Source organism: Eutrigla gurnardus, assembly GCF_963514095.1.
Source record: "Eutrigla gurnardus genome assembly, chromosome: 3".
Classification (NCBI taxonomy): domain Eukaryota; kingdom Metazoa; phylum Chordata; class Actinopteri; order Perciformes; family Triglidae; genus Eutrigla; species Eutrigla gurnardus.
This window is the reverse complement of record NC_139917.1, coordinates 25341133-25368070: the sequence shown is the minus strand read 5'-3', so window position 1 is coordinate 25368070 and position 26938 is coordinate 25341133. Positions and strand designations below refer to the sequence as shown.

General features: G+C 43.6%; 1 protein-coding gene across 6 annotated transcripts in view; it reads left to right on the top strand.

The window, feature by feature from the left end:
* Positions 1-26938, top strand: part of inpp4b (inositol polyphosphate-4-phosphatase type II B) — a gene marked incomplete at its 5' end in the record, with an annotated part of 112924 nt that overhangs the window by 20839 nt on the left and 65147 nt on the right. For 5 of the 6 annotated variants that reach the window (XM_084005589.1, XM_084005593.1, XM_084005588.1 and 2 more), the window contains one exon: positions 19722-19801. In XM_084005589.1, the coding sequence (XP_083861715.1) occupies positions 19722-19801 (80 nt within the window). Of the gene's footprint in view, positions 1-12294; positions 12457-19721; positions 19802-26938 lie in introns of those variants that run through there. The other variant, XM_084005592.1, reaches the window with a different exon arrangement.

The window sequence follows — 26938 nt, the reverse complement described above, 5'->3', positions numbered from 1 at the left end:
TGGCTTTGAAAGCTTCAGGCGAACCAACAGCCCTACAGGTCCTTTCAAACTCTTCACTCATCTCCCCCGTTTTTTGACTGACGAGCTGCTTCGCAACTTTCTGTGACATTCTGTGTCAACTAGCTTTATCATAACTCGTTGTCGCCATTAAAAATGTTATTACCACCCAGGTGTCAGAAACCAACAATTATTCGGGCCCACATTAAATAGTGTATGTGTAGCCTAACATGAGCTGTTTTCCTAAATGCCTAAACCGAACCAAACTGCGACTCAAATCCAAAATAATAACAATCAAAGGCAGAAGATAATAAGTCAACTAAGTGTAAAAATGTATTTCTCACATGACTGGAACCCCAGTCTCCTGTGTGAAAGTCCTGAATTTCTGTTGTTTTTCCCGTCCTGTCTCTGCCTCCCTACTCACTGTTTTCTCGCCCTCTCTTCATTGTGTGAGCTGTCCTACTTCAAAATCAAGTCTAATCAACTGACGTATCCACAGCTAGCCGCATTGTGCAACAATATGAATCATCTGGAACACATGCACTGAGCATATGGATTAAACGAAGCTTCGAGGCAAATTATATGAATCTATTTTTTTTTGTAATCGAGTTACTCGAGGAATCGTTTCAGCCCGACTAATTATTGCTAAATTAAATAGAATATTCTACTTGACCAAGTGTAAATAGGCGAATGGCTGCCTCGTGACTATTCTAATCCAGATGCAAAAAGACACAAAAAATGCACAGAATCGCTTCTCATGTTCTTTTAGTGGACCTCATGCAGCGGCCTTGCAGTACCTTTTTGTTTCTAAGGCACCAGCGCCCTCGTCCTCTGGTTGGCCTTTATATTTTTGGCTCCGCTCGGCTGGGCACAGTGTGTTTGTGTCGGTCTCATTAGAGAGTCTTTAAGTGACACAGGCATGACCCTGAACATGAGCTGGCACAACGCGTCAGCCCCCCCAGCCACTTAAGTGGCAGATCTGAAATCAGTCAGACAAGACTCAGTTATTTAATTCAGGAGAGAGAGCGGGAGAGAGAATGAGGCGATATGCTGTGTTTGTATGTGTGTGTGTATATGTGTATTACAAATCAGCTGTCAAAAAGTTTTAGATATCACTTTCAGCTCCAGTAGCAGATGTTGTGCCACGAGCCGATTCACTGCAATGGGAAGCAGATAGCACATATGGCAACCACTGAATATTTATATAAAATAAGACTTTGCAAATGTGCCATTTTGTCTGATATGCCATCTCTGTTCAGCATAACCATTTTTGGAGTGGAAATAGGAAGGGGGAGAATTGTAACGTGAGTGGGAGGGAACCGATGGAGCGAGGTTTATAGATGACGGCTTGAACATTCGTAGACGGCCGAGAATTTCATAGCAGGATGATTTCCTTCTGCCTTGGGCTTCCCATTTAGATATTCTAGGATGACACTGGCTGTATGGTCATGAATATTTGAGAACATGCACAGGGCTGAGAGAACGATAAGTGAGGGGATGGAGGTGTGAGAAGGAGTACGGACGGGTTAGATATCTCTCAGGTGTAAGTGATCCCCCCCTTCAAGCTCTGGTTGTCAAAGGATGACAGGCTCTCCTTGCTTTGTCACTGAGGTCTTACCTGCAACTGCACTTAAAGCGTCTCCCAGGGGCAATACATTCCCTTTGAACTCGCAGTCTGAGCACTCAATCAAGAAATATTCACTATAAAAGGAGGCATACTTCAGAGATCACTTATTTAATCAAAAGCTCAGCCAAATCTTTGAGCATAATGTCTTGGAAGATTATTCTAGTTTCTATTCTATTTTCTTATAACTAATTTGCTGCATCTTGTCTCCAAAATTATTTAAATGCGGAAAGTGAGGAAAAACATCTCTGGCTGTCGTAGTTAAAATGACATTTTAAATTCAGGCTAGAGAAAGGTTTTTTTGTTTTAACAGCTTTTGTGATCATATAAACCATTTAGGGCTCTCTGATTAAATCTCAGTAGCCAGTCGCTGTGTTCAAAATGCATCAGCAATCAGGTGGGGTTGAGGTAAAAGCATAGGAAATAGGAAAATACGATTATTTGTTTGTGTTGGGTGCATCAGGTTTGTGCTCACTTACCTCTGTGAAGAGGCTTTGAGACACCCTGCTAATGAGAGACCTGTGGTTTGTTGTCAGTACAAAGCTATTACTGAGTGTTCTTGTGGCATAAAGGGATGGGACAGCTGCCTCTGGAAGAGCTCTTCTCTCTAATCACAGCCTCATTTATTCTGCCTCTGCTCTCCACAATCTGGAATGAACGAGTAATGCAGTTTTCCGTTTGCATTCCTATTACCGGCCACGGTGAAGGATTTGGATTGGTTTCTGTGGTGCACGCCGTAGTGTGACAAACAAAAGACCTCATCTGAGTAAAACAGGAAAATGCTGCATGTCCGGTCATTTCCATAAAGCTGCCATAAAATGTATTCAATCAAATAAAACGCAAGCAGAGGGGATTTTACCGTGTAACTATAATGGTCATTTCTTTCTCTGGCCGCCACACTCCTGGCACACACACACACACACACACACACACACACACACACACACACACCATCTGCACTAAAGTGATAGAGCAAGATATTTTTCATTCAGAGGGCAATGGAGAGGAGAAAGAACTGATCAAAGTTTCATCTTAAACCGCTCGCCCCCTTGCCATACATGCATACAGTACACACACACACACACACACACACACACACACACACACAGACAGAAAATTGGATAGAGGTTGTATGAGAGGAGAGAGGGTCTCAAACGTAACCTACATTTTGCATGCAGAATATTTAATATGATTCTACAATTGAAAACGTGTGAAATCAGATGAATGCATTGTAAGGACAGATAAATGTTTATAATCTCTGGTAATGAAACATAAACAGCAGCAACAATTACACTCTTTGAGAGAGACGTTGCTCAATCTTGCACATCTGAATTTGATTTATTTCACAAGAAACTTTGGCTCTGTCTGTTCATTTAAGGGTAGACTCACAAGTCAGAGTGAAGAACCTGCATAGCAGAACCAATCTAAAGTCCTTCATATTGAGGTGGTGACATTAAGAAGTTGTTTGCTAGTAAACACCGTAACAGAAACGCACAGAACTTTAAAAAACAATCCTGAAACTCTCCTCCCAACGGCTCTAGAATGCGACTTGCAGTTACAGGTTTTATTCCTCCACAATCTCTGGCTCTCTCTCCGACAGACATGTGCCACGTACATTATGGGATGGCTGAGCTTCAGTCACCGAAGACACCTCACACCTTTACCTCCTCACACATGTATTTTTCCATTGTCTGTTTAATTCTAAAATGTTAAATCTTCTACCGATGCACAGTATAGTGATTTGTCATTGTGTTAGCTTTCAGCCAGTCCATATATACAATATGATACACGTCTTCTGTCTAGCTGATCTGAGAACTACTTGATTGGCGGATATTAGCGACACCTCGGGAGGCACTTTGAGCAGCCACTGTTCAGTGGTGAATTGTCGCTTCAATTATGAACTGCTGAAGTATGGAGAATCCCAGCCCCAGTTAATCCTGCCCTGTCAATAATCGTGATGCGTAAAAGGCGGTGACTTGACATATTTTTGGCATCGCCACTTGCTTTTAGCTGGATGAGTGTCAGTGTGGTGGGAATTTTCTGTAAGTGCACGCGTTTACTGCCAGAAGGGGGGTTTTACACACACACACACACACACACAGAGACACACTTTTACGAGAAACAATCTCCGAGATATCCAAGAAAGGTCTTGGTAGCGATTGGGTGGAAAGCTGAGCAGTGATAACCTGAGAGTAAGAGTCATACAAGAACCGTCTCTTGTCTGATGGCCACTTTGCTCTCCCCTTAACCATCACTGTGTCAATGTCAGCCAATGTCACAAGTGCCGAGAAGCGCCGTTCAAGTCGGCGATACTAAAAATTTGTCAAACTAGTGACCTCCCTCTCTCTCGCTCACTGACAGTCTTGGCAGGTATAAAAGCGTTTCCCTCTATTTTATAGTTGGGTTTACTGCTGTAATGGATGCATGCCATGCTAATGGATGCATACTTTCTCGTCCAATTAGTGTTATGTCAACACCATATATCAAAATGTCAATAAGGCAATCAATTCATGAGTGTGTCCTGCCTTATTAATTGGTTCCCCCCACCAGTTTATTCAGAGCCTCCTCCAGGATGATGCCATTGTCATTGTGATACCAGAGCAGGTGTTCTATTGATTTTTAAAAAAAAATACATTTTTGACACCTTACTTGCAACTATTTTCAGAAAACATTTCAACCATTATTAATTCAGAATGTTCAGAAAATAGTGCCTTCCTTGAGCAACACCTTACATTTACACGTACTATTTCACACCCACAAGCTACCAACACAGGAAATGGTAGATGGACTGCACTTAGTGTATATAGTGATGTATAACAGAAAGTGCTTTTCAATTTGCTTCTCATTCACTATCCTGACCATGAGGAGAGGATCAAACCACTAACCCTGCGATAATGGATGACCCGCTCGACCTCCTTAGCCACAGTCACCTGCTGATAGTCTGATCTGTTGTCCACTGAGTCCACTATTGGTGCAACTAAGGGTTAAGGGGTTGCCGCTGCTTCGTAACCTTTCCAGCAACTTCAGCTTGCTGGGATTAAATCAGCTGCCTTCCATAGACGCACAATATATACTGCGTGCCAGGCTGAGGCACTTTATGCAATATTTCTGGAAAGTAAATGAGATGTGAGTCAGATCGAGCTTCAGCTTAAAAGATATCGGTGTGTACATGACAGATTTTTCCAAGGATTTCATCAGCAAGCTGGTTCAAGTCTAGTGGCGTAAATCTTTAATGGACTTACGCTTGAATTCAATTAACATTCACCTGTCAACACTTTGAACGCACGCTGCTCCGTGCATCTCAGTGTAACTGATCCTCAATTTTCTGTTACTGCACATGGCTGCTTTGTCATCAATCAATACAAGCAGACTGATAAATATGAACTCTGACTGATAGTGATTTTTTTTATAGGCGATATTATAACGATACAAAACCATCTTCTCTCCAGTGTTCCAACACTTTAGTGGATTAAACCCTTGATTCATCGAGATTTGAAAAATATAACGTCCCTACACACTGATGTTCCCCACGGAGCTTGTGTCGCGCCTCCCGTGAGATTGTTGCACCTCAAATGCCACTCCCATAATACATTTATGTTGGAGCATATCCCTGGGGTGAGGATGATCCTAAAGTGTGCAATTTCATTTCATGAATGGGTAGTTACGTGGCGGGAGAAAAGTTAAAGTAACAGTTGAATGATTTCTTCCCTCCCTGTCTGCCTGTCTTTTATCGTGGACATAGAGCCGACAGTCTTTGCGTTAATATATCGCCAAAAAGAATAATGGTTGGCGGTTTCTGGAGTTTTTTATGGACTGGAGAATTGCTTTCTGAAAAAATGATCTGTGATGTGGTCTAACCTGACAAATGTAGTCTGTCACGCTGAGTGCCAGCCCCCGCTGGAAGTACCGGTTTCATTTCATGGCGTTTTTAAACATTTGTTTAGATTATTATTGAGAGATCATCGTCCTATCCGTGTCGACTGATCAGCCAAACCAATTAAACAGTGGACCTCTACAACAGTCTTACCAGCCACCAAGTAACAGAATTTATGTTGATGTGACCTTCTGTTTGTCATTTCTACCAGTGAATGTGACATTAGCACTTTATTTAAAAACATATCGTCCTCTGGGGGAAATCCTTAGCTTTTTATTATTATGCTTCTGGTGTCTGTCTGGCCATGTAAAACAACATTTGCGTCTGGGACTCAACTTTACTGCATCTCCCGAGAGAACAAAAACATGGTTGGATTTCAGCCTGCATGCACGTTTTTTCAGCCCAACAATGTTGAATCAGAGCAGCAGATATTGGAAGCAAAATCAATAACTTAGCCGTCTCTCTGCTCTGTCAGAGTGTAACTCCGCCCTCAGGGAAACAGATCAGAGGAGAGAGCAGTAAAACAAGTGTGATGGTAAATTATAGAAAATAGCAGAGAAGACTCCAAACTCCTGATTATGTTCCGTCACCACGTTGATCGCTGAATTGCTATCGAATTGATCAGCCAAATCAATCAAACTCTTGGGAAATAAGTTGTGAAAAGTTTGCAGATGCGTGACTCCTGCCAGTCACAGCGGAGATGACTGAGCTCCATGGATGGTGACAGCTTGGACATGTGTCAATCATGACGATGGCAAGTGATCCACGCGGGTGGGGATGAGTCACAGCAGCGGGAACTTGAGGGATATCACTCTTGTGGTGTGTGTGTGTGTGTGTGTGTGTGTGTGTGTGTGTGTGTGTGTGTGTGTGTGTGTGTGTGTGTGTGTGTGTGTGTGTGTGTGTGTGTGTGTGTGTGTGTGTGTGTGTGTGTGTGAGAGACTCAGCTTCAGCATACAGCTCCAGTATAACGAGTGGGGAAAAGTGCAGCAGTCTCAGTGATCGTTATGTGATATACTGTACACAGAAGCTCCACGTTTGCGGCTTTCACATTCTGCCATAAATTATGCTCATTTATGTGCATTTACTTCCACATTCCACCCAGGAAGGCAACAAAGAGTGCCTTTGATGGATTGCACAATTACACTTTTGTGAACTTCCAGTTGTGTCTGCGTATCCGGGGAAGTGCCTCCCTTTTGTGGCCAGCACTCATCGGGCATCAGGGACTTTGGAAATCCCTCTTTCATAGATCGACTCGATTTCAACTTCTATTTCTAAGTTGACATTCCTGTGCTGTGACAGCATCGCTCATTACTCACTTGATGACTGAGCCTCTTATTTTGCTTTTTAACGCTGCTATTACTGTCACCAATGGCCTCAGCGTTTCATGCCCCATTACAAGCATACGTGGGAGGATAAAACGGGCGACAAAGGAGACGGCAACCTTGTGTGGTGATGTGTGCGGCTTTGTCTTTGGCAGAAGTAAAGCAACCCTGGATGAGAGTGCCTGAGCTGGAAAACGAGGGGTGATAGGGCGATATCAGAGGGGTAAAGTCTGTCTTGTTTGTGAACACAGCCTGCAAATCAAGCCCATCATTAAAGACACCGTGGCAGCTTTTAATATTATGGATTCAGAATATATACTTTATGGCAAGCCTCCAAAACCTGAATGGGATTTTGCCTCTGAAGACGGATACATTTGACACAGTGATGAATCACAGCGCTTCCTCAACACGAGGTACTGTACAGATGGGCGAGATTGCCCTCAAAGCTTTTGAAGCGCTGCTTTGTCTGCCTTTTCTTATTAAAAAAGAAAATCCTGTTAACTTTAGCACTCTTGTAAAAGGTATGGAGCCAGACGGATGACAATTGAGAGGGAATAAATGGTCCCTGACCCTGGAGAATAAAAAGTTTAAACACACTAAAGCATTTTTATTGACAACTGAGCACTCTCTCTGCCATGTCAAGTTAACACTGCATATGTCTCTCATGGCAGCTGAAAAGCCCCACGGACGGGCTTTTAGCAGCGTAGCATGTCGCGCCGGAGTGATGTGATGGAAAACATTTCAGCCTTTTTCCAAAACCCGTTCCTGAAGTGCTTTTGCCCAGTTATGATATCATTTTCATTGGCGTACGTCAAACTCCTGTTTACTGTATTTAGGAAGGCACCATATAATTACTTTACTTTCTCACATTGCCCCCCACACTCACTCACACACAATGTGTTGACATGCACTTCAATAAAGTGACTGATTGCGCCAATTAATATTTACAATTGTGGGAAACGATGTGCCCTCTAGGTTTGTTGAGGGTGGAAGCAGTCATTCGTTAAAATAGTTGGTGGAATAGTGTACGCTCATTAAAAGCAACCAACTAAATCTAAGCAGAGAAGCTAATTACTTAAAAGCTGCTGAGCAGATGTCTGGTGTTATATGAGGAGACGCCCTTTCTTCTTACCAGGGTAACGCCACAAGTAAGCACACGTACAGCACACCAGTAAACTATTTATACACAATTATTACAAGATGGCCTTACCTGAGATGTTGGTTTACGGAGGTGCGTTCTCTAACTCTGTAGAAAACAGGTTTAGAGGTGATTTAGAAAACTTTAGATGAAGTATGGGTATGAACATATCATTGCACATATTGTGTTTGACGTGTAAATTCAAATAAACACAAATGTGTGTAGAAAACAAGTAAAAAACGAACCAATTTAAAACGCTGTTTAAAGCACTGTCGATCTTCAGAGTAGAGTAAATATAAAAGCATGAAGAAAATATGGCGAGACAGAAATGAAAGGAATAAACAACATTCTGGGAAATATTTTCAGTTACTGTCTACTGTCAAGATCAATACCACTTTCATGTCTGTTCAACACGAAGCTGGAATCAGCAGCCGCTTAGCTTAGCTTAGCTTAGCATAAAGGCCAGAAACCACCAGTCTGGTTCCATCCAAAAGTAGATAAATCCAAGCTGTTAGACATGTTTTGTCTAGTTTGTTTAACCAGGACAAAAAAACTAAAGTGTAAAAGCAACACATTGCCGTTTTCTTTGTGCGGAGCGAAGCGGGCTGCTGGCCAACACGCTGCCGGCTCCAGCTTCATATTTACCGTGCAGACGCAAGAGACGCATAAATCTTCTCATGTAACTCTCGGCAAGTGAGTGAGTGTGACTTCCAAAATGTCAAACTATTTCTTTAAAGACATTAATACATTTTATATAGGTTATAACTTATAACGTGGTATTTATTTTCAGTAGACTAAAACTGACATTCCCTTGAAGTCAGCAATATATCAGAATGGATTTTAAAAAAAGAACAAATAAATGAGGAGGAAAGCGAAACTGCTTGCTGTTTTTCTTCTTATAGCTATGTGATAGAAACGGTTTTGGACATCTGCAGTACACTTTTAGATCTATTACTGTCCATGCATCTCATGGTCTATCCACATTCAGCAGACATGCATAGAAATGGAGAATTGAAAATCACCGTGTCAAGCACCAGATAACCACTTGATGCTGAAGTGCTCCTCCCTTTTTGTCATGACCTCTCCCAAACTCCTCCCTGCATAATCCCCCTCCAATCTCCTCAAGGTGGGATTTGTCTGGCTCAATGTCATAATGCATTGTTCATTTGAAAATGTAATCAAATATCCTCCACCAATCAGCCCAGCCCATACCTCTCCAAATGCTCCCTCGCCTCTCTAGCCATCACACTGGTGATTGTTACTGTCGGCTGCAATAGCAGATTATCAGCCAAATGAATTACTGGGTCACAGGTGAATTAGACGCTTGGCTGACTGTAATCTCTTTTTCTCTGGCAAAAGTAGCTTACTGTAAGTTAGGGGGGTTTTTTTCTGTTTTTTCTGAGAGAGCGGAAAAGAGAAAAAGTGTTTGAGAAAATCCCCTTTCTGCCTGGCTTCCCGCGGGTTTCTGCAGTGTAATGGTTTCCTTTAAGAGGCACGGGTGGAAAGTGCTGATGCTTGTTGGCTCTGTGTGTGTGTGTGTGTGTGTGTGTGTGTGTGTGTATGCAGCTATTTTCCATGGCTAACTGAGCCACTGATGAGCTTGCCAGCCCGGCCAGCGGCTTGTACAGTGTGTGAGTTTTTGTGTTTCTGCACATGCATGTGGAAGCCTTTGGGCAAATAGCCTTGGTAATCCTGTGTGTGGGTGCCAGCATACTGTAAAGTCATGCTGGGTGCAATTAAAAAACCTACAGTTGGTCAATTGAAATGAGTGTTATACGACATTTTATGGCGGTGACTTTCCGTATGCGTCCGGAAGAAGTAAGGATCTCATGGCTTGCTAACTGTGTCGACGGAGGTAATGACACATTGCTTTTCCTCCTCCTCTGCCTACCCAGGAGGACTGAAAAGTAAATGAGCGTGGGGCAGAAGGGTTCTTGTCGCTGCTTTGTTGTTCCATTCTGTTGGCGCAGATGGAATTATATGATAATCAGAAATCAGCCAACATTGTTTCCCCCTCTACACGCCCAAAGAGGGTGGGGAGGCTTTTAACATCTCAAAGAGGCATTTTCATTCCTCCCCAGGAAATACAAATGTATTTGTTTTTGATCTTATCTCTTTCTTTCTTTTTGAATAATCGTATGTGAAACAACAGCAACAAAAACACTGAATCTATTAATCCGCTATCTTAGCCACCAAGGACAAACACTGCGCTCACATAAGCAGCGTATTCAGTTCAAAAGGCTACTTTGTTGATGTTGTTCCACATCAACCGGCAAACATGTCATTTAGGCATCTAATATGCGTTGTGCAGAGGAAGACAAAAATCGCCAGCGGCTGTTGCGCTTCTCCCGCTGTTTCCTGCGTCTTGTTGTTCACCGAGTCAAGGTGGTGTGATGCGTCTGAAATGGCAGCGCTGCGTTCTGCGTGGACTCGGGGAAGGAACGTGCTTCTTCAGAAACTCCTCCACAGTGAGCGTGCCTGAGCTGCATAGCTGCAGCCGGAGGCTCGCCTCCTGCATGCGCGCTCACAGGTGACACTGTGGTATTGTGGTGTTGTGTCTTGTTCGCTCAAAGTAAACAGGTAACCTTCCACAGAAGAACAAGCACAGTCCTACATAAGGCTCATTATTTTCTAATAATAGCCTTTGCTTTGCGCTAAAGCACTCCCAGTCTATTGGAGGAATGTTGCAGGAAGACGGAGCGCTTTGGCCCCCATCTGCTCCAATGATATTGCACTAAAATCCACACAACAGTGTTTAGATCTCACACACCGGGGATAAGCGCTCCCAGATAGAGTGCGTTTCCCTCAGGGCAGAGCTCTTTGCGTTTCCACTGCTATGCTCGGCGAGGACGCGGCGCTCCTCGGATTCGGCTGTACGGCGGAGTCATTGAGGAGCACATATCTCTAGACATTGGGGGCCGTCAGTCCCCGTCTGCCTGCCTGCCTGTCGAGGCCGTTAACCACCTCTGGGCCGCGCCGCTGATATCCGTAATTGTCTCCGACTCTTCAAAGGGAGCTGAGAGTTTGTTTGATCCGAGCTGTTTACTTTCACAGCCCCTATAGTCCTGCTCTCTGAAGAAGAGAGCTATCAACCTCTTCAGGCATGAGCTAGCATATTATTGTACTATTACTGTGCATGTGTTTGTGTTTGCTTGCATGTGTGTGTGTGTGTGTGTGTGTGTGTGTGTGTGTGTGTGTGTGTGATAGGAAGGAAGCTACCAAGGCGGAGAGACAGAACCAGCATAGCCTGTAGCCTTAAAGGCCTGGGGGTAAGCTAGCAGCTTCTCACTGCTACATAAGGGCAGGGAATTGCAACCTGCACGTTCCCTGTAATCTATCCACGGGGAAGTAAGGGAACGTACTCCCGGAACCCCCGAGTTATCCGCTGTGCACAAAATTCCAGGCTTCATTCAGCTATTGTTTGACTGATGTTAACCCGTTACCACACAAGCAACCACGTCAACAGAGACGATGTGACAAACAGGATGTTGATCTTGATAAAATGATAAAGTGCGACCTACTTCGACTTCTTCTACCGCAGACTCAGAGAGAAGGGGAAGCTGCTAACCACAGCCTCCTCCGGGTCAGGCCGATAGCACCTCGCGATGAGTAGCTGATAATACACACTCCCATATTGTAAGCGTATGATCATATGGATCTCATCTGCTGACAGAGATAAAAATAAAAAAAGGGGGGGGGGGATTCAAATGCAACTCTATGAAAACAGCTGCAGGTTTGCCGTGCTGCAATTTAAATATAGTACTCAAGTCAATAGAGGGGGATTTGAATGGGACTGTACGGGGCTTTGGACCCGCTACCAAGTCATGTTTACAGACTGTGATGGAAGGAGCCTTGATTTTTATCACCTATTCTGCAGTGGGGTTAGCCGTTAAAGTTTATGGACCAAAGCTGAGAGTGGAAGGCATCTATAGTGCGCTTCCACTGTACCGAGGGCAGGCTGCATTCGCCACCAGTTCAGTTTCGTTTTCTCCTGCCTGCAGCTGCGTCGGTGAGATAAATAGACACGGACATGGGAATCCGATTCTCTACTTATTGTTACTCAAGCACATTCTTATCATCCTCCCTGTTTGGTGTATTTGGAGGCTTCTGTTAGAAAAACCTTGATTGCCTGATATATGGTCAGCCACTAAAATGAAAATGTGATTAAAGAAAGCAAGAGTGGTAATAGAGTGAGGAAGCAAAGCTAATAGAGTGGAAGGAAGGGCTTTTTGTTTGGGGGGGCATGCGTTGACAAGCTGAAGAATGTATGTGAGAGCAGGTATGAACACTCACGCCTGAGCCGTCAGAGTTTTACTCGCCTCTCTCTTCGCAATAAAGAATTGGAGATACCTGGAGACTGTTTTGTCCGAAAGAGGGAATATTAACCTGTCCCGCGCTCTGCCACGTCACATGACTCTATCGATATCTACGTACGTACACTCACTGCAGGAGAAGGAATCTTAAAAAGGAGTTTCGCCCGTCTCTCAGCTGTCAGCTTTCAGTGAGTATTTACTTTTCAGTCCGGCTTCTTCCTGCTTATGAATTCTGACTCCAGGAGCAAAAACATCATCTTGGTCCCTATAGAGCACAGGAAGTGTATCACTTTACATTTTTTAGAGGCAGGAGATTAAAGATTGTGTACTTTCAGCACAATAAACACATTATTACTTACACCTACAGAAAACTGCATATATGTTCAATAACCTTTCTCAGCAGACATAATGCCTAATGTCTTTGCCTCTCATTCAGCCATTCACACGCTCTTGACTTGTGCCATTATCTGAATGAAAAGCAACATTCACAGTCCCAGAGAATATCCTACTTGGGCATACTTGAGGTATATAATGGTTAAATACTCGAGACACTGATAATTGAATTCAGTGGAGAATCTCCAGCCTTCAGACTTGATATTCAGTGCAACACTGTGGCAATGATAGGCTGGGCTAATGACTTTGTTTGTCATTGTAGCACATGTTTCAGCACAGCCGTTCCTCAAACACCTGACTAATTAAACCACCAAATGCATTAAGTATTGACAAAACGGCACCATTGTAGCTTGCAATTTTAACATCACTCCATATATTAAAATATTGATAAAGTACTTCATCACAAGCCACAGTGATGTATCCCTTGTTGTTACTCCTCACGGTTCACTTCATAATTCAGTTTAGATATGGATTTTTCTTAAACCCTCCATGTGTTTTCATGGTAATTTACACTTGTCCGACTCCAAAGCGAGATAAGAATTATCACAGAATTATGTGAGAAATGAAGTCGCGGAAAGCTCCGCCAATTAAGAGCCCACTTCCACGATTTTACACTATAACGGTAATCTTTCTAGAGTTGAAAAAGATTAAAGTTTAGCTTCTTTCTTCATATCAAAACCAGACCCAGGAGGCATTCATCTCTCTTGTTTCAGTTTTCATGTTCGCACAAAGAGTCATAAGTGTTGTTTTTACGTCGGTACGTTTGGTGCCTTTGATACATTTCAAAAGTTATTCATAAAGCAGACAAAATAGTAAAAACAAGGCGCAAAAACAATACAAAATGACATCAAAGTATTTGGAGACGAAGTGCAAATCAGTTTTATTTCACTCTGCTTTCTTGGAGCGCAAACACACGCAGGACCAGCATGATTAAAATAACCAGAAGTACACAAATTATGTCACTTTTTGGACTTTTAATATTTATATTCGGTGTGACAAAATTAAACTGTACAAAGTAATTGTACAACAAAACACCTGCCTTTAATTAAATATGCTAGCCCAGCAACATTCAGGCTACAAACGACCCACAATGCAACAGTCTTGTATAATACCTCTCCACTCCACTTTCTTATATCTTTCATGTTTGCTGCATTGAAGAAATAGATGGAGAAGGCAAAAGAGGGCGAGCTCAGGTTTGACTGCGTCTGTCTGTCGGCAGGTTGTTTTTTCTTTTCCTTTTAACAGATCAAGAGAGGAGGAATGAGGTCAAGGCAGAGGACCATGAAACGAATAAGCCAAGGAAGAATGGGACAATGTCCATGCTAGACAGTTAAGAATGAGAACATCAGCTCATCCGGGGAAAACACAGCCGCCTGCTTTTGTCTGTGCCTGTCTGGGTTGGGGGGGGGGGGGGGGGGTTCTTGTCTTAAGATGGTGCAGACTGTGCAAAAAATCTCAGCTGCCAGTGGCATTTGTTCAATGGTCTTTACACAGACTAACACGTCCATGTCTGCAGATGCATCAGGGCTGCAGGATTCATATAAGGTCCCTGAATAATGGGTGAGTCATCTGCAGTGGCAACCGTGTTCACCCAGCTGTGATGGTGGTTAAATACAAAAAAAAGAGTAGGAATTAAGAATGACTTAGGCTTTCCCTTTTACAGCCCTCGAACGTTTCCCCTGCGGTAGGTAGCGTGTTCTCCCAGTGTTGGATGTTAGACCGATCCCTGCCAGCCTTGTGTGCTTTTCAGGAACTCGCCGTAGGAATGCTCCGAAATATGTCTGACATGACATTTTGAACTTCAAAGAAAAAAGAAGAAAAAAAACTGCCCGTTTTCACTGAGCTCGAGTCATATTTTGAACAAGCTTTGATCTAGGATTCTTCCATGTTGTTATCTAACCTTCATTTCTGTTCCTGTAAGATTCAAACAAATTCCCCCGTCGGGTGCAGATTTCTTTGGAGTCGAAATGCATGCAGAAGGAGACAACAGAACACGCCACTAATCACTGACGAAAATGAGCAGTAACCAACTACAATGGACTTGGCAGCAGCGGGGATGCACATCAGCTCTGCTGTGAGTCAGTTTGTTAGACTGTGAAGCCTGTTGGGGAATCTTTTGGAGTTCACGCGCGATCTAACGGAGGCTGCCGCTTGTCACCAGGGTTTCCACCCACACGGCCTAATTCCACACCCCACCTCCTATATTAGGGAAGGTTGACGACTCATCAGTGTGACCTCATCAGCGTGTGTGTGTGTGTGTGTGTGTGTGCTAAAGTGTTTTTAATGCCCCATTGTGTTTGCTTGTGTATCTGCTCGGGGTGATAAGGGCCAGTGTTAAAGCATGTCCTTTGTCCTTTGCCAGAACACCCCCCGTGTCTGTACGGATAAATTAAAACCCTGCTAATCCCAGGTTCGAGCCCAGATAGTTGAAACCTAAGCTTGGTGTCGCTGGCGTCGCTGTGTGGGTTTGTTAGTCATTGTCTCCATGTCTCAAAGTGGATGGATAGATTTCCTTTTTTCTCTCAGTTGCAACTGCTTGTATCAAAATACGTCTCAACAAGCCTCTTGTGTAGTCAGCGTGTGTGTGTTTATTCGTGTACACTAACACACACTACTTCATATACCCTTGCAGCGTGTGGTTGGACATTCATGTTAATTCACGTACCCTGTTGGCCATCTGAGTCACACAAGTCTGCCCTCCCTCCTTCTTTTTCTTTCTATTCTTCTGTATCTCTCTCCCTTTTCTGTGTTGCTATCTTGGTTCTCTGCCCATTAATTGTCTGTCTTCCTTCCTTTCTGTCTCTTCCTCTTCTGTGTTGTTCCACCGTCCTCCTCCCTCTTCCCCCTCTCCACATCGACTGCTTGTATTTGTCGACTCCCTCCCCTCTTGTGGCTCTCTCTCTCTCTCTCTCTCCCCCTCCCTCCCCCTGATCTCCCTAACTGTCAAGCCAACCACAACAGCAACAGCGCTAACGCCAGTAGCTCACTCTAGCCAGTTCTCCGTCACAGTGGAGGCTGCAGTCTCTGTGTGTGCGCGTGTGTTTATGTGTGTTTGCATGTTTCTAGTGCATGCGTCCACCCGTGTGCCTGCCGCTCTCTAAGGAGGGAACACAACACATGGAGTTACTCTAAGTGACGACTGAAGGGAGATATGTAGGAAGAACCGTCCCGGAGCTCATTAAGAGGAAGAACGAAGACATCACATCTCTTTTCCTCTCTCGCGCTTCTTTATTTCAGTCTCTCTCTCTCTCTGTCTCTCTCTCTCTCTTTCTGTGTCGGCCTCTCCTCGTTTCTGTCGCTGTCTCACTCGCTTGCTGCTGCTAGGATTGTGTGCAACAGAATCGTAAGTGGACTTCCTTGTCTGTGTGTGTGTGTGTGTGTGTGTGTGTGTGTGTGTGTGTGTGTGTGTGTGTGTGTGTTTCTGTATTGTTATATACTGTATGTGGTGTGTGTGTGTGTGTGTGTGTGTGTGTGTGTGTGTGTGTGTGTGTGTGTGTGTGTGTGTGAGAGAGAGATGAACTCTGGTGATAATTTGTGCCCGAGTGCACACATTTGCATGTAAGTATAAATGGCGTGTCATGACATCTTTAATGACTTAATTAGGCCGATTTGTGAAGCTCTATTTGTAGTGGAGGAGCAGCTTATGCGTGTAGACAATGCTGAACCCCCCCTCCATGGTATAAAAGTGTTCATATTCATGAATGCTTTCCTGATGCATGTTATTCAGCCAGTTCCAAAACTGTCACCGCTGCCATTTATATCAAATGTCACTTGTTGGCGTAGCATGTGAATGAATGTCCTCTCCTCCAGGTATTCTCTTCAGTCTGTGAGAGCCAGAGACAGATAGAAGAGAGGGAATGATTGAGAGAGAGAGTGTGTGTGTGTGTGTGTGTGTGTGTGTGTGTGTGTGTGTGTGTGTGTGTGTGTGTGTGTTTCACTCTGTCACCCAGGGCATGGAGAAAATCAATAGATCTACAGCTCGAGTTGGACCGTTTACCTCTGCCAAGTGATGGGCCGACACCGGCCTTCACAGGTCCTCAGACAAGTGCTCGGCTTGCCTGTAGAAGTACAATATGTCAGCTCCGGCGTGTTCCTGCTCAAGTGTCTTTCATTTTTACTTTTTTTTTGGTCAATGATGGATCTTTTATGTGTGCGCACGAGTTCTCCAAAGCACTTTTGTGTTTGGTTAGATACGTGTATTTATCTCCGAGCTCGTGTAAAATGTCTTGCTACTGAAGGATAGCATGGATCAAAAGTTACTCTGGGAGCAACTGGCACTCCAATAGAAGCAGTCAAAGGAATGAGATGGAGCAGGCGAAAGAGACGGGGGGGAAAAAAAAGAGAGCCCCAGCATGTGAGAGGGGAACAGAGCGAGACCATCATAATCAATCCTCCGTGATCCTGGAAGAGCATCATTTGTCTTCTTCTCTCACTCCGCTCCTCCTCTCTTGCCCCCATCTTTCTCTCATTTTCCGTGGTATAGCCACTTTGATCGTGCGTAAGAGGACGGTCTCCAGAGCTTCATTACTTTTAAAGCCTTCATCGTGAGGGGCCATAAAAAGATGCTAAGGAATGGATTTCTGAGACCATTTACCAGACGCTCTGTACCAGCCTCCGAGTAATGACTACATGGGGATATAATGTTCCTCCACGTTGTGTAATGACCTTTTGTGCCTTGAGCTCCGGGTTATCGGGGCAAAACTCTTGATTGGCTACGATACGCCATTGCTAAAGGCTATGGCGTTGTGGATATCAAGTGATGCCTACAGGACATGTAAACCTGTAACTGAATATGAAGCTGTGTGTCATTCTGGGTAAATTCGAGCAGCTTTTTAAACCTTTGCTGTTACGTCTTGTTGTTGTGTGAGTGTTTTTTTGTCGTAGCACTGTTGAGTGACCTTGGGTTTTGGTCTCTTCCTCTTTCTGTACATGCATGCCTGCGTGACTCTGCCTATGAGTGGGCTGGAGCTGAAGAATGTGTTTGAGGCTGTGTTTTTGCTTTAAGCATATGGGGGGATTGGTGCGGGGTAGCAGGGAAATGCTCAGGGAGGAAATGATTGAGAGAGAAAAGGTCAGTAGACAGGATGCCCTTTTTTTATCTGATACAAGAGAATCTAAAGAGACCCACAAAAAAAGGAGTGAAAGAGCAGCGCTGTAGGAGGTGGGGGGGATGGAGATTAGAGAAGAAAGTGAAGTCAAACAATAGAAGAAAATAAAGTTAAAGAAAATGTGCATGTTAAGAGGATTACTTAAAGTGAGTGAACAGTGTAGCCTGGAGCTAATGTTTGCTACGGGGAAACGTCTTCTGTTAAATAACAATACAGTATTTCACTGTTGACCAACTTCTTGTCACCTGATACCTCAACTCATCTTATCTGATGATGATGCTCATCCAATAGCAGTGCTCTCATTACAGTCATTTTAATGTATAGCAGCATGAGGTGAGGGACCACTGTGACGCTACAAAATGAGCCGCTGGCCCGCTGTGACTGAATAGATATAACAGAGTGTTATACTGACAAAGAGGGTGTGTTTGATGTCGATTTGTCACGTCATGCCTAGAGCTGAAACGAGAAGTTGAAAGTGAATCGGCAACTTTTTGGATCGTTGTGATCGAATGTGTCGATTTCTGGTTTTAGCTTCTCATTTAAGAGCAGCTTTTTGGTCACATTTATATAATAGTAAGCTGAATGTCTTTGGGTTGGACTTTTAATGGAATATAAGATATTATGTTGAGCCTTGGAAAATTAGAATGGACGTTTCTGGCATTTTCAGACATTTTGAAGACCAAACTTTGGATCAGTGTGATGAGAAAATGCTCTGCAGATCATTCATTATTGAAAAGCCAATGCTACTTGCTGCATTCATGACTATGGTCTCGGATTCAGACCTGGTTTGTGGAACTTTTTACCCTCCAACTTGTGTGTGGTGGTGTGAAAATGCATGCAAGTGTGTGTGGAAGCTTTCTGGTGTTTGCTTACATTTTCTGCATTCATTTCCACAACAGGCTCCACCTTAACAGCTATCTCAAGTTTCATAACATCACTTCATTTCTTACTGGCACTATCGCAACAGCTTTGAAATAAAACAACAACTCAAAAGGACTGTAAATGATAAGTGTCTCAGAGAAGCGTGTGAACAGGTCGCGGACACTTTAATTAAGATTACTTTTCCCCTCGTATGATGAAATATGTGGAATCACCTTTGTAACTGTTTTTAATTACCTACTCTGCGTTTTAGCTTTGTTGGAGGCAGCCTGTGTCCTTGACACAGTCTTAGCCCTCCTCTCCTGCAGCACAAGCTCGCATGTTAATGGTGGTACTTGCAGGTGCAAGACTTTTCTCTGTGTGTGTGTGTGTGTGTGTGTGTGTGTGTGTGTGTGTGTGTGTGTGTGTGTGTGTGTGTATAATGTATGCATCTGGGCATGCCTGTGAGAGAGTGTGTGTGTGTTTTCTATGAATGTAGATCATCTCTCTTCGTTATAGATGGGCTCATCCCCTACCTTTCTCTCCGTGACCCAGTTCTTGGGTGCTGACACCCCCTGTTCACATCATGCCTGCAGCAAACACATGTTGTCAGACCGGGGGGGGGGGGGGGGGGGGGTTAGAGGTAGAAAGAGGGCGCACAAGACGCAGGACAGGAGGGTAGATTGTCTGTCCGTGTTCCTCGGATGTCCATATCTCCCCATTTTCTTGCTTTTCTAGATCACAGGGCTCACAGTAAATTCTATGTCTGGCACACTAAGCTGACATATTCTTACACCTCTGTGATACCAAGAGTTTCTTTTTACCGTTCTTTGGCTCAGAAGTAGAGCTGGTCACTCTCAAATTGAACCCTAAATGGTGGAAAGTGTGAATCAGGTTAGATCCTAATGGCGCCTTGTACAGCAGCCTCTGCCTTCAGTGTATGAGTGTGTGTGTGTGTGTGTGTCTGACATGTTTTTCACAGCGCTTTGACTGGTTAGATGACTAGAAAGGTGTTTTATTTTTAACTGTTGCCGCTGAAATGGTTTGCCCCATGTTCACCAGCACTTTCCTCCCTTCTCCGTCTGCCTCTACAGGGCAGCTTCCTGGGCAGTGCCACGTTTTCTGTCGGCGATCTGCTGAGGGCTAAAGATGAACGACTGACCTTGAGTCTCAGGTACGTGCGTGTTCCTGTCCATCGCTCTCTGTGCTCCTCCAGGCTAAATAAGATTCAGACTTCAGAGTGAAGAAGATTATGTTTCTTCACACATGAACTGGCAGACCAACTTAAACATCAAGCCGAGATGAGTTTGGGGGGGAGAAACCTGCCTACAGATGTTACAACAGCAGCTTCAGGAATGATTCAGTAGCTGCCAGGGTTGTTTGTATCAGAGATGTTGTGTTAGCGTGTGGGAATACAGTACTCTGATCTGGGAGGGGGATAAGTGTAAGCGGAGGTAGTAAAGTGAATGCAATGAAAAGGAAGACGTGTTTTGTTTGGAAAGTGGACCAAAACATTTATTTCTCAAGGACATTTTAATGCCTTTTGGGACTCACATGGAGTAATAAATCAAGAAAAACATTTGTGAATGTTTGATCTGCATGTACGCATCCTGTTTAAAGGTCAACAGCGTGGATGTACCCACTGCTTTTACTCAATAAAGCCAAAGTTTAATTAACAGCCAGCAGAGAAAAAGGAAGAGATAGTAAAAGCTTTATTTATTTTTTATAGAAAGTTGATGTGAAACTTAGAGTACTACCTTCCTTAAAGCGATACATCCTCACCTGTTATGTGGATGTCGGTAAATCTAGTCTATATAAGAAATCGATTATCCAGTCAGTGCTATATGGACCGAGAATGCTGTTGCAGAGTAAGACACACACCGTCTACAATCTACTGCTGAATCCCGTTGCCGTCCCGCTGCTGCAGCTCATTGGTAGCTCTCAAGCCTTCTTGGGGGAAGGACCACTAAATTAGATTTTTTTTTTTAAATCTGCTAGTCTTGGTTGTCTTTTCCAGTTTATCTCAGAGATCCTGAAGAAAGCTCTCCAGCATTCCTGTGTCTGAGTGAGGAGGAACATTTTCATGCATAGTAACGCACGCACGGCTTACCATCCTACAACTGATATTCATTACGGCGTAATGATTCTGTTTCTGAGGGGAATTTTACATGACGGCTCCTCCAGTTGTTCTTTGCTCTCAACCAGCTCTAGAGATTCCCCACCGGCCGTATCCTCCCTGCTGCAGCCTCGGGCAGAATCCGGCTCAGTTTCCAAGTCAGCCAGAGCGCTGTCAAATCTACACTTTTAAAAATTCCTCACCCATAGCATCCTCTGAAGTTTTATTTTTGGATGCCATTTTTCGCTGTTGGAAACGTAACGTGACAACAAGGACAGTTTATGAGCGTCATTCCTCACCGCAGCCCCCGAAGCTGAGAGTAGCACTCTGTAGGTCTACTTCAAACCACCAGTGTGTCTCTGGGAGGCGGAAGAACAACAGCGGTTTTTCACACTAAGGTGTTACTTTCTTATCAAGTGCTTGAGTATGACTTATAAATAAATTGAGAAGCATGAAATGGTTTAATTTGTTTTTAGGTTCGTCATTTTGCACAATTTCTTTTAACGATGTTAAGTTCATGCACGGGTCGGAAATGATTCTCGAGGTATTTATTTGTACCTGCAATACAACAATCAGCAAATAACAGTATATTTATCACATTTTTTTCTCACTTTTACTATGACTACAGCGGTATTATATTAACCAGATCAAACAGCTTGTTTTCTATACATGTATACATACCTGCATACCTTGCAATTGCTCCTATTTCTTTCCTTCACACTCATATTTGTGTCTGATAATATTCCCCTTTGGCAATCTTCTCTTTTCTTTCCTCCTCTCTTTTATTATGCCTTTCATTTCCTGTAGGTGAGCCCGTGTCCCGAGTTATAATTGTATCTTGCATGATTGACTATATGAGCCGCAGTAAGAATAGAAATTCAAGCTGCAAACAATGATGAACAGGTCCTCGCCCCTTTGTGCACGTCAGGACCAAACATTACGAACATCAACCCACAAAGTGAATATTATACCTTTAACTAACTGATGCCGTCGTCATCGAGCAGCGTTAAATCATTGCACGGAGCAGAATGGCAACAATACTTTCTAATGCTGTGCATATATCATGTAGGAACATTGTGAGTGTGTAAAATCACTGCAGTGAAACAGGCTATGCTGCCGGCTGCACAGAGCGTACTGGAGGCACAGCGGTTGCTGCCTTCTCCACTCAGCTCCCCGCACATCTTCACCACCTCCGTCTCTCCTGCATAGATATCTGTCCCTTTCAGGAGGTTTCACGTCATTCAGATGCAGAGGTGTTTCTTTTTCTTTCTTTTTTTTAGGAGATAATTGCAAATATCCAGACCTCGGTGATGGTTGCCGCTGCACTGGGATTGCACCAGCAACCACCCCGTCTTTATTGAGTCCTTGGGTTTAAGAAGTGACTTAACACCTCCTGGAAATCTTGTTTTTGCTTGTTTAACACTTCAACGTGCTACAGTTCTGTGGAGGTGGACTCCAGGACCCGGTGACATCATTGTTGGGTGTGGTTACAGGTGCAACACACCCATCATTATTGTCTGCTGTGGTCATTATTGTCTGCTCACTGGTGCTGCATTTGAAGCTGATTCGTAAAGTCAAATACTGCAATCCAACATATATTTCATCATCCAGTCCCTGACCCTGTGTGTTTGCACATTTGTGTGTTTGCATTCACACTTTCGGGCAGGTGTTGGTCTTGGTGTTGTTCCTGCAGTCATACTCGTGTTCCCGGCTCGCTGTTTTGGTTCGGTAGGGTGTGATTTATTCCTGAGGATACCGTGAAGTCCTCCCCTGATACTTGTAATATTGTCACAGCACTTTTTAATAACGTTTTCAAAAATGTGAACAGTTTGCTTCAGTATTGAGAGGTTGCGGTTACTGCTGTATTACTGTGGACATACCGCAGGTGGAGAGATCCGAACCTGTCGTTCAAGATAAATCAGAAGGGGCAAAATTATTAAGAAGGAGTAATCTGCTAGTCAAATCAGACTTTTTCGTGTAATAAATGGGTAAGTTTTACCTCTTCAGCATCATTTAACTAAACAAGGGTAAACGGGGATATGTAAGTGAAATGTGCACATAATGAAAGCACATTACAAAATGTTTTACTACTGTTAATGGCAACGATTATCGGGGCATGATGGGTCAACATTAGCACTGTGCTAAATAATGACAAGTAGCATATTTAAAATCTCCTCTCCATATAAGTTATCGGGCCGGAATCGCTGCTGCGGGTGAGACGTTGGAGCTCGTTACACCGCTCCGTCAGCGATGCATGCGTAACACACACGCAGGAGGAAACAGCCGTTGTTGTGATCTGCCGTTTGCTTGTTGGTTCATCCAGAGAGAAAACATTTCAAAGATGAGCGGCTTTTCCACGAGAATGTATGATTCACCGTAGGCTGTTTAACCTGTGGACGAGCCCGTGATTCAAAGTTCAAATTAGTTCTGCTGGCCAAGCAGCGCCGAGGCTGCAGCACCGACACAGACAGGGTTTGCAATGAACAGATGCTTCATTTTAATACAGCGCTCTAATCCCCACCAGTTGCAGGAAGCCTGTTATTTGAGTCCACATCGCTCTGCAGAAGGAATGAGGAAGAGGCTTTTAAACCCGCGAGGCAGTGATCGATCCCCTTCTGTGAATCGCTAAACCAATATGACGTTTTTTGCTGTGACCCTTCAGTAAAGTTCACTCTGCTGCGGGGCCGTCCACCTCACAGCTCATTCCCTTCTTCCTGTGAATTCTCTCTGCATTTCAGCTCACTTTCATGTGAAGCTGGTTAGGATGTTAGTCACGGATTGTTTTTGTTTCCCTGCGAGGCACGGCCGGTTTGATTTGGGTCACTTTTTTTTTTTTGAAGGTTCCTGACAGTGTCACGTTGGATGAGTGGGACTGTTGGATTCATGGATTTAACCCTTGTGAAGATCTCTAATGGGCTCTATCAGCCAATTAAGCAATAATGACCAAATCTTACATTCCTACAGCTCTCACACACACAAGCAAACAAATAGATGCTCACACTCACCGGCATACAGACTAAAGCAGTGCAGACACACATGCCTGTAAATAACACACACACACACACACACACACACACTAACAACAGGAAAAAAAGCCAGCTAGAGAATCGAGTTATTTCTTTGAAGTCTGGACCTTTTAATAATCAAAAGAACAGAAACCTGATTTAAAGGGAATTATTGATGATTTGTTTGGTCAGCACACAAAGTCAGCTCAAGTTTGCCTGCTGATATTTCTGTAATACACCTACACAATCATAAAAACGACATGTTGAATGCCTTCTTTAAAGGTTGCAGTCTCTTTGATTTGGTTGGTAAAGATGAGAAAAGACAAAATGGAAAGTTGGAAGCTGGATGCTGATGAAGATTGAACGTCTGAACGAAAAAAACAGTCAACAGTGAAGTCATCAAAGGAAATCATTTAGTAGCGAGGTTACTGAGTCATCGGAGGTCCGGTTAGGCCAATAGGAACACAGATAAAACCACCTCACGGCAGCTTCTTGTAGCTTGGTTTGTAATGTGTCTATTTCTGGGTATGCTGGTGCGTCTTCTGAAATATATGGTCCATTATAAATAGTGCTTTTGGCCAGTTAAGGTCTGCAGAACAAGCTTTAAACACAATATGGACATCACCGAATGCACTTTGGTGAATAACTTAGCAAACCGTTTCCTTTTCATACATCCAGAGTTTTCTTCTGTCCACCTGATCCGGTGTTTACTCTCCTTTTTGCTCCGTTTTTGGGCTCCATCAACCCCTGGGGGAAATATCGGCCTCTTAGCTGCTAAATTGTTTACTTTATTCACCATCTAGTTGCTAACTGTGTCTTTCTACTGTTTAGCACTGGGGATGTTGTGTAAAGTGGATTCATCAGAAAACTTTTCACTCTAAACAGCTGCCTGGTTTAACTGGAAACACGGCTGAGGGAAGCCGGGCTAAACAGAAACCTAAAATGAAAAACCTCATACACCGTCTGAGCTACACTTACGAAAAGTAACACTTTGTAATTCATATAAACCACAAAATCCATTTGTATTCATTCCATGTGATCGAGTGGGTAAAACACCACACTTTCATCCAGGGAACTGTTGTAACCAGAGGTCATGAACTTGATATATTTGTGACACTTTTGTTGTCATTTGAAAACACGATATTTTACTAAACCTGAGTAGTTTTTGTTGCCTCGACCAAACAAAGCTGTTTCCTGAGAAGATGGAAGGTTATTTTGAAATACTGCATGAAACAAGTGTCCATCTACGTGTGGAATAACTCCTTTTTCCATCGTCTTATAGGATGAATTATTTCTGAAATGTTTAGTGCCGTTATAACCAGATCCTGTGTTGCTGTTAGTCCTTTTTATCTGTAACCAGGGTTTAGTTTACCCTCCTCCACACCACACATGGCATCCTATTCTGCGGCATGCTGCCTTTGCCCGGGTACCTGCATGGAGCTTGTAGTAAATCTCTCTCTGGCTGTGTGTTATATAGACTTGGACTGCTAGCCTGATTCCCTTGTGGCCATTACTCACACAGAATGAAGGAGCTACTGTAGCTCAGTAATGCTCCCACATATCAGCTGAGTGATGCATCATACGACCAGGATAAGTCAGAAGTGTTCATTTGCAGTACAATAACTAATCACAGTCATAATGGTGCTCTTAATTGCCTGCTGCTTGCAAACATAGATGCTGTAGGGCGTACTGACTTAGGGCTTGGATGCCGGTATTATAGCCTTTGAGAACAACGTGATTTAAATGGTTTGCATTGGTTAATTCATGAACCCTCATTTGTTCGCTATGTTGTTGCATTTTTATTTAGAAGTCAAGTGAGAATAACATTTGCATACATTTACATTTTCCGGTCTCTCGGCGAGCTCTATAGACATTGTTTATTTCGGTGAATAACTGGAGAAGGGATGTACCTGCTTCTGCCTCCGGTGTGGAGTTTGGCTCGCTTTGCAGGCGCGCACATTTCTAAATCTAGCATGGTTAAAATGGGGACTGGGGACAATCAACACAACCACCGTGCTACAGGAGCTGGAAGGATGTCAGCGCTGCAGTGGTCTCTTAATAATGCATGTTATGTATACACATGGGAGGAAAGATTATTATCTCCAAAAAGGGAGGTGGGCCTCCTTCAACCCCACCACGGAAGAACGGATGTGAAAATGTGCACACAGTGTGCATTATACAGATGCACGTAACACATATCGAGTACAAGTTTTCAGATTGCTACTTCTGCCTCGCTTAAAGCTCCACGTTCGTTCGTTCGTTCGTTGTCTTGCCCTCTCAGTTTCTCACTCCGTAGTTCCCTTTTGCTCTTCTTGTTATCTCTAAAAACTTTATGCACGCAGTAGGAGAGGCACTCTATGACCCAGTTCTACAGCACAGTGTGAGATTTGATTTTGATATGAATCTGTATGCTTGTGTGTGTGTGTGTGTGTGTGTGCATCAGAGATTTACCATAGCAAGGCTACATTATCTCAGACCAGTGCCTCTGCTGCCTGGCTTCATGGCTTATTCATCCATTCCCATTGGATGGAGCCGCTCTGTGCTGTCCCACCAGTAACGGTTTAGCCCTCCTATCATGATAATAGCGCCTCACCACCCCAGAGCCCTCACTATCGCCCTGTCCCGATTCTCACACTCACCCAGAGAAAGCCAACTCTCCCTTACACTAAATCCCCTGCGAGTGATTTTTATCTGTGAGCCTGACCTAAAAGACCAACTATCTGATACAATTATACTGAAGGGAAAATAAATGTGTGACTGTGGGGTGTGTGTGTGTGCTTGTGTCATATTGTGGGGGACATTAATCTTTTCACACAGTCACATTATGGGGACTTCCTTTCCAAGCGGGGATAAAGAGATCAGTTCTGGTTTTAGGTCGAGGTTGGGGGAAAGGCTGGGTTTTCTGTGCAGTTGGTCGGGGGAATTCCAAATCAATGTGTGTTAAACATTGAAAACGGCATGACGCAAAAATGCCGGTGATTAAAAAGCGTGTGTGTGTGCGTGTGTGTGTCATGTAAAGCAGTCTTGCTAATTACAGCTCTGTGGAGTGATTCTTCTTCCGTCCCTTGACACATTCATATACGTTGCCATTTTTCACAGTAGTAGTCATTAACTCCCCAATTGAAAACAGAGGAATATTCACTCTGGGGGGAAAAAAATGTAATTAAATAATGAAGATTATTACTAAACA